Below are 10388 nucleotides of genomic sequence, written 5' to 3'. Positions count from 1 at the left end.
CTAAAAATATAAAAATTAGCTGGGCATGGTTGCACATGCCTGTAATCCCAGCTACTCAGGAGGCTGAGGCAGGAGAATTGCTTGAACCCGGGAGGCGGAGGTTGCAGTGAGCCAAGATCCTGCCATTGCACTCCAGCCTGGGCAACAAGAGTGAAACGCCGTCTCAAAAAAAAAGAAAACACTGACAGAGGCCGGGGACCATCATCTAGAGCCAAATCCACAGGTCAGATAGCTTGGGTTTTCATCCAAACTCTGATACTTATTACTTGGCCAGAATTTGTTAACTTTCCTTACTCAGTCAAGTCCCCCAAATATATTGTTGCTTACATAATGGATAGTGCCTAACCTGAAAATCTGGGATTCATCCTATATTCCTTCTCCATCCACACACTACATCTAATCAGACACCAGGTCCTATTGGTATTTGGATCAAAATCAAGTCTTATTGATTTTATCTTTTAAAAAATATTCTACCCTTCCTTATGTCCCCATTTCAACTGCCTTAGTTCAAGCATTCATTTTCCTTGCCTGCTCTCCTGCCCTCCAGGGTTAGCTTTCTCACCCAGATAGCTGATCACATCACTTTTCTGCTCTCATTCAATGGGCCCCATTGAAAGATACTGTCAAATTCTTAGCACAACAAAGCTCTTGTAAACCTGGTCTGAGCCTGAATTTCTAGCTGTATCTCCTGCCACACTTTTCCCTGGCCCCTATACATTTAGCCAAACGAAATTATCGGTAAGTTTCTGAAAATAGCTTTTCCTCCTTCTTGCCTTTGCTACTCCCTTAGCTATATTCTGCCCTCTTTTCCTCTGTACAAACTTATCTTCCTCTAAGCATATAAGCTTCCTCAAAGTCACCCCTGACTGCCCTAGGCACTTAGGCCCCATCTCAGTGATCCCAGGGTACCTTGTTCACACCCTGGTAAGTATCGATCACAATTGTTTTCATCATTGCATTAAACTTTTTGAGCATAGATTTTTTTTTTCTCTATTTGCATCCCCATAGACTAATGTCTGATGCAGAGTAAGGCTCCGTTGCTATTCACTGCTGAATGAAGAACTAAAGGTGAAAGGTTAAAAGCCACTATGAAACTATCTTATTCTAATGCACAATCACCCAAATCACAATTTGGGAGAGAATTATTCTTTTCGGTTTACAAATCACTTTTTTTTTTTTTTTTGAGACGGAGTCTTGCTCTGTCGCCCAGGCTGGAGTGCAGTGGCCGGATCTCAGCTCACTGCAAACTCCGCCTCCCGGGTTTACGCCATTCTCCTGCCTCAGCCTCCCGAGTAGCTGGGACTACAGGCGCCCGCCACCTCGCCCAGCTAGTTTTTTGTATTTTTAGTAGAGGTGGGGTTTCACCGTGTTAGCCAGGATGGTCTCGATCTCCTGACCTCGTGATCCGCCCGTCTCAGCCTCCCATAGTGCTGGGATTACAGGCTTGAGCCACCGCGCCTGGCTTACAAATCACTTTTTAATTTATTTTAACATCACCACCACTGGAAATCAGGTAAGGCAACTACTGTATCCACATTATATAATAACAGAGGCTCATCACATCACACATGCTAACTTGAAGATTATGGCAGGAACAATAAAGAGGCTCAACAGGGATTCCTTAGTCCCGTTTCAACCTTTTTATACAGGCTGCCAAGATGACTCAATCCAAAATTGCTGATGTCTCGTGCCTGTAATCCCAGCTACCTACCTGAGAGGCTGATGTGGGAGGATCACCTGAGCCTAGAAGTTCAAGGCTGCAGTGAGCTCTGATCATGCCACTGCACTCCAGCCTGGGCCACAAAGTGAAACTTTGTCTCTAAAAAACTTTAGTAATAAAATAACTGGGCCAGGCATGGTGGCTTACGCCTGTAATCCCAGCACTTTGTGAGGCCAAGGCAGGTAGATCACAAGGTCAGATCGACACCACCCTGACAGACATGGTGAAACCCCGTCTCTACTAAAAATACAAAAATTAGCAGGACATGGTGGCGCATGCCTATAGTCCCAGCTACTCAGGAGGCCAAGGCAGGACAGTCACTTGAATCCCAGACGCCAAGGCTAAAGTGAGCTGAGATCGCACCACTGCACTCCAGGCTGGGCGACAGAGCGAGACTCTGTCTCAAAAAATAAATAAATAAATAAGTGGCCAGGCACACTGGCTCATGTCTGTGATCCCAACACTTTGGGAGGCTGAGGCGGAAGGATCCCTTGAAGCCAAGAGATTGAGACCAGCGTGGGCAACATAGCAAAACCCCCACCTCTCCAAAAATAAAAATAGGCCAGGTGTGGTGGCTCATGCCTATAGTCCTAGTTACTACATGGGAGGCTGAGTCAGGAGGATCACTTGAATCCAGGAGTTCGAGGCTACAGTGAGCTATGACTGCGCCACCGCACTCCAGACTGAGTGATAAGAGTGAGACTATTTCTAAAAAAAAAAACAGAAAACAAAACAAGCCAGATGTGGCGGTACACACCTGTAGCCCTACCTTACCTACTTGGGAGGCTGAGGGTCAAGCCTTCTTGAATCCACTTTCTACAAGGACATCCTAGAAGATATTAACGTGATCAGATCCCTCAAATAGCAGCCTTCCAAGAGAGACAGAGGGTTGCGGGAGGTAAAGATGTCCCTTTCACTCAGTAGCACAGAAGTCAAGTTAGAAAAGTATGAGGCTGCTGCCCACTCTTGGGCATCCTTAGCCCAAGATCAGGAGATGATAGGCTTGAAGAGGGTGTATTGGTGATGGAGGGTGAGGGTGGGGGGGTTATTTACAGGATCCACAAGCCCCCTGAAAAGTTATTTGGAAGAGTTTGTGTAAAAATTTGTGTTTGCATCTCCTAGGAAGAAGATCCACTGGCTGGACATGGTGGCTCACACCTGTAATCCCAGCATTTTGGGAGGCCGAGGCAGGTGGATCACCTAAGGTCAGAAGTTCGAGACCATTCTGGCCAACATGGCGAAACCCTGTCTCTATTAAAAATACAAAAATTAGACAGGTATGGTGGCAGGCGCCTATAGTCCCAGCTACTCGGGAGGCCAAGGCAGGAGAAGGGCATGAACCCGGGAGGCAGGGGTTGCAGTGAGCCGAGATTGCCCCACTGCACGACGCCCTGGGGGACACAGCGAGACTCTGTCACAAACAAAACAAAACAAAAAGAAGATCCATTACATTTACTGGCTTCTCAAGGGTTCTAAGAAAATGCAAACAGAAGATGATTAGAAAGGAGGGGCTTAGTTTTTTCCACCCAGGGGAGAGGCTCAGTTCTTTCCATCCAGGGCAGCCCCACTGCTAACCTAGACTCAGAGTTGCTCCAAACGATGTCCTCTCACTTCCACTCCTTACCCTAGTTTCGACTCCAGCAATGACACCCCAGAAAACAGACAGAGAGAGGCCTTGAGGATAAAGGTCTTTATTGAACAACCTTATCTCACTCAGTAACAAAAGAGCAGGAGGCAACAATTCCCCCAGAAGTCTGCAGCCGTGTCCACCCTTGACAGTAGGATGCATGGCCTGCTGATATATCAGCTGCAGTTTAGAGCCCCTGGTGGTCACTTAGAGATCATAATTGGGGTTCTTCCGAAGGATAACAAAACCTTCCAGAATGGGGGTAACAGGAAGAAACTCCTCAGTGGCCAATTCTGCCCGTTCCCCGTGGGCCAACAACACTGGGGTTGTATGTGTCTGGAACCCTGTGATGGTCTTTGGCTTGCCAGCCTGGCCCACCACATCCACTGCCTGTAGGGTAAGAAAATGGAAAAGATGGAAAAGTAGCAACAACCCACTGCCCACGCCAGTTTCAGCAAAGCAAGTATATGTACATTCTCCAGTTTGGGAATACAGCCTGAGCCCTCCCCTCTACTCAACCTCTCACCTGGCCCACACGGACAGACACTGGCAATGGCCGCAGCTCCTCATCAAACGTAACCAGCATTCGGGGCTGCATGGCAGCCACCAGCCCATACAATACATAGTGTGATTTGCCTAGAATAACTGAGGGAAGCAGACAGGACAAAAAGCTGGGAGACAAAAGGGCAGGCCTGGCCAGAAACACTAGAGCCCACCTCAGCCCTGACCCTTTAACCCCTCAGTCATACGACTGAATCCATATTCCTCCCCTCATATAACCTACTACTAACCCAGAGATACCCCCACCTCACTTTGCTTATAGCCCTTAGACTTGAAAATCGCATTTCCTCAGTGACTTAGGAGTAGATGCTGGGCACACCACCCTCAAGCCTCTTTGGCCCAGATCGAAAATGTGTGGGTGATGAAAGGCCCAAAGAATCTCAGGAACTTAGAGTGATACAGAGCTAACTTAGGGTCCTGAACTTAAATTATCCAAGTGGTCCTGGAAAGGGTGGAGTCAGAGCACTACATGCTATGATATAAAATTTCTGACAGGAACTCACTGTTTCGAACATCCAGGAAAGAGACAAGCACAGTGAGCAGCCCAGCCACGGCCACTTGACTCATAAGCTGCCGGTCACTGTGGTAGGGGCAGAGGGTAAGGGTACCCTTCCCTAAATGTGTCAGGCCCTGAAAAAAACAGAGGGAAGTAGAGGTGAGGAGTCACCACTGAGGAGACATTGCCTAACCCAGCCAAACAGAAATCTCCCACGTGGTCACATTTTTCCTCCTGGGCCAGCACTCCATGTTCCTCCTTCCATCACCACAGATACTTCCCCAGCATGCTCTGTGGAGAAGAGTTCTATTCGTTACCTGTGCCAAGCGCACCATGAAGAGGTTGTTTGGGTCCTTGGCATGATATTGAGCTAACTGGCGCAGCATTGCAGCCAGACGGGCATTATTGGTACCTGGAAATGTTAAGCATTACAGAAGTGAAAAAAGGGGCCTCAAATCTTCCCCCAATCTGTTTATAATCTTCTTCTGCCCGATACTCACCACTGCCCACCATGCCCATGGCAAAAATGGAGTTATAGGAAACTTCTGGATCAGCATCATGAGAGAATTTGCTTAGGGTATCCAGGATGTTGAGTCGTGGATTTGAAACAGAGATCAGGGCCAGTGCTAAAGGTACAGCCCTCCGGAGTGTAGGCTCCCCATATCTCAGCTGATGATCCAAGAAAATACAACAATAAAGGGGAATGCAGTAAAAACAAGTTCCATTACAGGAGTGGACTGATGGGTAAAAGGGGGTCTTAACTTCTGTAGAAAAGGCACAGCAGGCCAGGCGCAGTGGCTCACACCTGTAATCCCAGCACTTTGGGAGGCCGAGGCGGTTGGATCACAAGGTCAAGAGACTGAGACCATCCTGGCCAACATGGTGAAACCCTGTCTTTACTAAAAATACAAAAATTAGCTGGGCATGGTGGTGTCCGCCTGCAGTCCCAGCTACTTGGGAGGCTGAGGCAGGAGTATCACTTGAACCCAGGAGGCAGAGGTCGCAGTGAGCCAAGCCCGTGCCATTGCACTCTAGCCTGAGCAACAACAGCGAAACTCCGTTTCGAAAAAGAAAAAGCACAGCAAAAAGACCACCTGTCCACCAAGAAAACCCATCAGAAAAGTCTTCACTGGGGAACCGCAGGTCATCAAAACCAATATATTCCAATTTTCTTCATGCTATACTCACCAAGTGGCCAAAGGTTCGTAGTGCCATCTCTGCACCAATCTCCTCCCCCATAGCAATAAGGGCAATCCCCAGAACAGCCACTCCCTGCAATTGAAGAGACACCAGAACCCACTAAGCTCAAGGAATAAAAAACAGTCACCCTTGCCTCAAGTCCCATCTGAAAATAAAAAGCCATCCTGTGGAGAACACCCTTACCCCTTACGTACAGAACCCAGTCTCACGCTTTCAATACGTGGCAATACCCAGAGGGGCGCTAAAGCAAAAACCAAACCTAGCTCCCCTGTATGCTTATGTCTTCTCACAGCCTCTCTGAAAGTGCCCAGCTGCCCATATAACCTGATGTGCTCCCATGTCTGCAGGGGCTTCCTTTTTGTCCTTGTCCTTCTTTTCTTTCTTGTCTTTGTCTTCCTCCTTCTCTTTGGAGTCAAAGTGTTCGCTACAAATGTGGAGCAGCTGCTGCACCTTCAGCACATTCCCAGAGCCTGCATCAGGGTGGTGAGGGAGAACGGACAGAAATGAGAAGTTACCAAGGAAATGCTTTGGAAAATAGTAGAAGTCTAAAGAATCTAGAGCAGATCACAATGAAGGAGAAAGGAGAAACAACCCGAAAATAAGGACCAAGAAAGAAGTGAGGAGTCACTGGGGAAGCACAAGACAGACTCATAAAGACACAGACCTGCATACGCACACACATCCACTAGTGTGTTGGCAAAACTGCGGAATGGCTCTGACACAACCTCCAGTGCAGCCAGGATTGCCTCGATAGCCTCACCCTTCCCTACAGGACAGATTCAAGGGGTCAGAAGATAGTTGCCTCCATCCAGCACAGCCTGACACATAAACCCTCCCTGTTGTATCCAGTTACTGTCAGCTCTTTGCCCAAATAGAAACATCCCCTCACCCAGGTGGTTGAGACCCAGTCCAAGAGGAAGCCAACGAGCATAAGTATCCTTGAGCTCAGTCTCTGACTTCTCCATGATGGTCTGAAGGATAGTGGAAGTTACATCTCCATTGCAGGACCCCACTGCTATCATTCCACAGGCTAGAGCTGTCACACCTGCCACCTAGAGGTAGGAAAATCAGTATTACACACAGTAAGTTATTAAAACATTTATGTCTTGATTCAAGATAGCCTATTCCTACAGTCCACTGCAAGACATTCTCACTAATAACATTAGTTTATAATCCCTTTTTGATGGTAGATCAAAATAACAATAGTAGCCATTACTCATTGAATATATACTATATGCCAGCCACTAGGCCAACTGTTTTGCATACTATCAACATTTAACCCTCATGAAAACCCCAGGATCACAGGTCCTGAGGTTATCCCCTGCACTGCCTTTTCTTTTTTTTTTTTATTTTTTTGAGACGGAGTCTCACTCTATCGCCAGGTTGGAGTGCAGTGGCGCAATCTCGGCTCACCGCAACCTCTACCTCCTGGGTTCAAGTGATTCTCCTGCCTCAGCCTCCCGAGTAGCTGGGACTACAGGTGCGCGCCACCATGCCCAGCTAATTTTTGTATTTAGTAGAGACGGGGTTTCACCATGTTAGACAGGATGGTCTTGATCTCTTGCCTTTGTGATCCGCCCGCCTCAGCCTCCCAAAGTGCTGGGATTACAGGCGTGAGCCACCGCACCTGGCCGTTATCCCCATTTATGGATGAGAAAAATATGGCCTGAAGAGACTGAATTACTTGTTCAAGATCATACTGCTTATAAGCAGAGGTGGCAAGATTTGAACTCAAGTCTTTCTGACTCTAAAACCTATGCCACTAGCCACCATGCTATATTTATCCATTAATGATGCTGCACAAGTATGAACATTTAAGGCTGACCAATGTCTACAATACTAAGAAGAATCATCAACCCCAGGCTGTGTTAAGTTACACTTCACTCTAGTCCAAGTAGTTTCTCAGACATTCCAAGGGACAGAACGCAATACTAAAATGTTAACTTTTGTTGTTTTTTTTTTTTTAAAGACAGGGTCTCACTCTGTCACCCAGGCTGGAGTGCAGTGGCACAATCTCAGCTCACTGCAACCTCCACCTCCAGGTTCAAGCAATTCTCCCACCTCAGCCTCCCTAGTAGCTGGGACTATCGGCGAGTGCCACCACACCCGGCTAATTTTTCTGTGTATTTTTGGTAGAGATGGGGTTTCACAGTCTTGCCCAGGTTGGTCTCAAACTGCTGGACTCAAGTGATCCGCCCACTTCAGCCTCCCAAAGTGCTGGGATTACAGGCACGAGCCACTGCACCAGGCCTAAAATGTTAACTCTTTAGCCTTAAAACCACCAGAGGCTTAGAATCCCAGATCAAGGGGTTTCACTGAGGTGACACCCCTCAATACACACAAAGAGGCATGTATATGTATGCACACATGCACACACTTACTTCTTTTTCATTATCACAGAAAGTAGGACTCAAAGCACCTTCCCTACTTACTCTAAATGCTCAACAGCCTCTACTTACCTCCATACTGGACTTTGAATCTCCCATCACAGGCAGCAGCAGTGTCAGGACATCTTCACGATTTGAGCCAGCATAGGCCAAGCCTAGCCTGCAAAAGCCATGGGGAGGCGGTCCCCAACACATACCCAAGGATGCAGCAAGAAAAGTACAAAAAGAGAATTGGTCATTCATTCACCATTTCAACAAACATTCACCAAGAGTCAGATACCCAGTAGGAATAGTGGTAGCCCTTGGCAATATAGGTGAAAAGGGCCCAGTTCCTGTTCTCCAGAGTGTACAGGCTGAGCACTACCAGAAAGAAAAGTGAGGAACCTTACCCAAAGATGGAACCAAGTCTCATGGTGTTGCTGTTGTGGAGAACATAGTCTGAGAGCAGTGCCAGAGCAGGGTCACACTCATTCCGGACCCCAGAGTTCACTATGCCACAGGCAAGAAGAGCTCCTGACTACAAAGAGTAAACAGATTCTTCACTCAGGATACTCTACCTTCCTCACCACAAAGGATGCAACATGGGCCTCACTGCAGCACCCACCTTAACTGGAGTTAAAAACTGGGCAGACCTCACCAGTGCAAGAGAGGCACTGCTAGGCACTAGAATATGGAAGGGGGAAGTCCCCATAAGCAGGCTGTATGCAGACGAACCTTAATGTAGTCCTCAGAGGAGTACAGGTACTTGTCAATCTGGGTGAGGCCACCATCCACATCCCACAGCAGAATCATCCCAAGAGATGCAGCTGCACTCAACATTCCTATACCAGGGAAGAATCTATTAGTCTTAAAATGGTCCTATCCTGAGGATCCTGTTATTATAAAGAGCTCTCCAAAGAACTGCACAGTGGATCCCTTGTCAGATGACTCCAAGAGGACAAAAGAACTGATCAAAGCAAAACAAAAGACAAAGCAGGAATGGAATTATACCATGGTCCTTGTTCTTGTAAAGCCATTTGTTGCCATCATCTGTTAGCAGCTTGTCTTGGCCAAAAGCTGCATTCACAAAGCCATTCACAAAAGAGGAGGCCAGGTTCATGCGGGCAGAGTCCACCTGAGAGCCACTGCCCCCAAACCCTGTAACAGGAGGGAGAGGAAAGAAGGTTTCAGCTAGGACAGGAAAGAAACACAGCATGGCAGCTGGTTTCTGGTTCTGAACTAGTCCTTTAGTATCCTCTACCTATACCCCCAAGCAGTGACCTGAAAAAAAGTTCATGGGGATTCTGAGCTCAGTAGGATAAGCATGTTGGCCAAGCCATCACTCCCAATACAAGGGGCGTAACTACAATCCCCCAACTCCCATACACAGAGAGGGCTACTCACTGTTGTTCTCTAGGTGGGTTTTGTAGATGTCATCAGGCACCTTGGGCTCCATGATGTCCAGCTGAAGAGAAGTCAGAAGGTCACAACTGCTCCCCTAGAACTCCCCCAGCTGTCCCTTCTGCTATCCCACTGAATGGCAATTCTAATCAAGGAGAGTCTAGTCAGAGGTATAGTCGGCGAGGTGAAATGGCAGGTAGAATTATGATAAAAAGGCCTTGATGAAAAAAGGGCAGTCTCACCTCCCGAGCTAAGGCCAAGAAGTTGCTGTTGAGCTGTACATTGGACATGATCTCTGTCAGGTCCTCATACTCCTCAACGTCTTCACTCAGCTCCAGGAACACCCCATGCCGGCCTAGCATGAATGCCATCTGTTTCTGTACTACCCTGTGGAGAGAGTCCATATATCTGCTCACCACTGCCCACTAAGGGCACAGGAAAACCCCTCAAGCCCTAACCAGAAACTACAAGTCCCAGCTCTTTATGCAAATGTCCTATTCGTGAGCTTATCTCTTTGCCAGCTTCTTCCCTACATACACATCCTTGCAGGAGGTGAAGATGTCTTCTACCAACTCCATGTCATTGAGCATCAATGCCAATCTCAGAGCTTCAGGGAACCGGCTAAACTTTCGGAACACACCCAGGGCACAACGCAGTAGGGCTGAGTTCTCAGGCTCAGGCACGTAATTCACACAACTACAAAAGTAAAAGTAACAAAGAATTCAGAAAGTGCCAGGCACTCATTTTCCCCATTGAATTCACTTACCCAAAATAAATAATGAATACCTACTACACACCAGGCACTGTGCTAGATGTTAGTACTAAGAAGACACAAAGTCTCTGTCCTCAAGAAACTCACAGACATCGGCCGGGCGCGGTGGCTCAAGCCTGTAATCCCAGCACTTTGGGAGGCCGAGACGGGAGGATCACGAGGTCAGGAGATCGAGACCATCCTGGCTAACACGGTGAAACCCCGTCTCTACTAAAAGCTACAAAAAAACTAGCCGGGCGAGGTGG

The 10388-nt window shown here is 47.6% G+C and overlaps 1 protein-coding gene across 1 annotated transcript; it reads right to left on the bottom strand.

Annotated features, from left to right (window-relative positions):
• Positions 1-3393: 3393 nt before the first annotated feature.
• LOC105514460 (26S proteasome non-ATPase regulatory subunit 2) lies at positions 3394-9767 on the bottom strand. Its single transcript, XM_011945833.1, has 15 exons — positions 9614-9767; positions 9375-9435; positions 8982-9128; positions 8706-8812; positions 8381-8508; positions 8064-8151; positions 6494-6656; positions 6269-6370; positions 5929-6074; positions 5593-5676; positions 4905-5073; positions 4722-4816; positions 4412-4538; positions 3874-3992; positions 3394-3737 (listed from the first exon to the last, which is right to left on the bottom strand). Exons 1-15 carry the CDS (start codon positions 9740-9742, stop codon positions 3555-3557), a joined length of 1848 nt encoding a protein of 615 aa, XP_011801223.1. The 5' UTR covers positions 9743-9767; the 3' UTR covers positions 3394-3554.
• Positions 9768-10388: the final 621 nt, after the last annotated feature.

Source organism: Colobus angolensis, unplaced genomic scaffold (genome assembly GCF_000951035.1).
Source record: "Colobus angolensis palliatus isolate OR3802 unplaced genomic scaffold, Cang.pa_1.0 Scaffold245, whole genome shotgun sequence".
NCBI lineage: Eukaryota > Metazoa > Chordata > Mammalia > Primates > Cercopithecidae > Colobus > Colobus angolensis.
The sequence above is the reverse complement of the archived record's forward strand: the minus strand, read 5'-3'. Positions and strand labels throughout refer to the sequence as shown.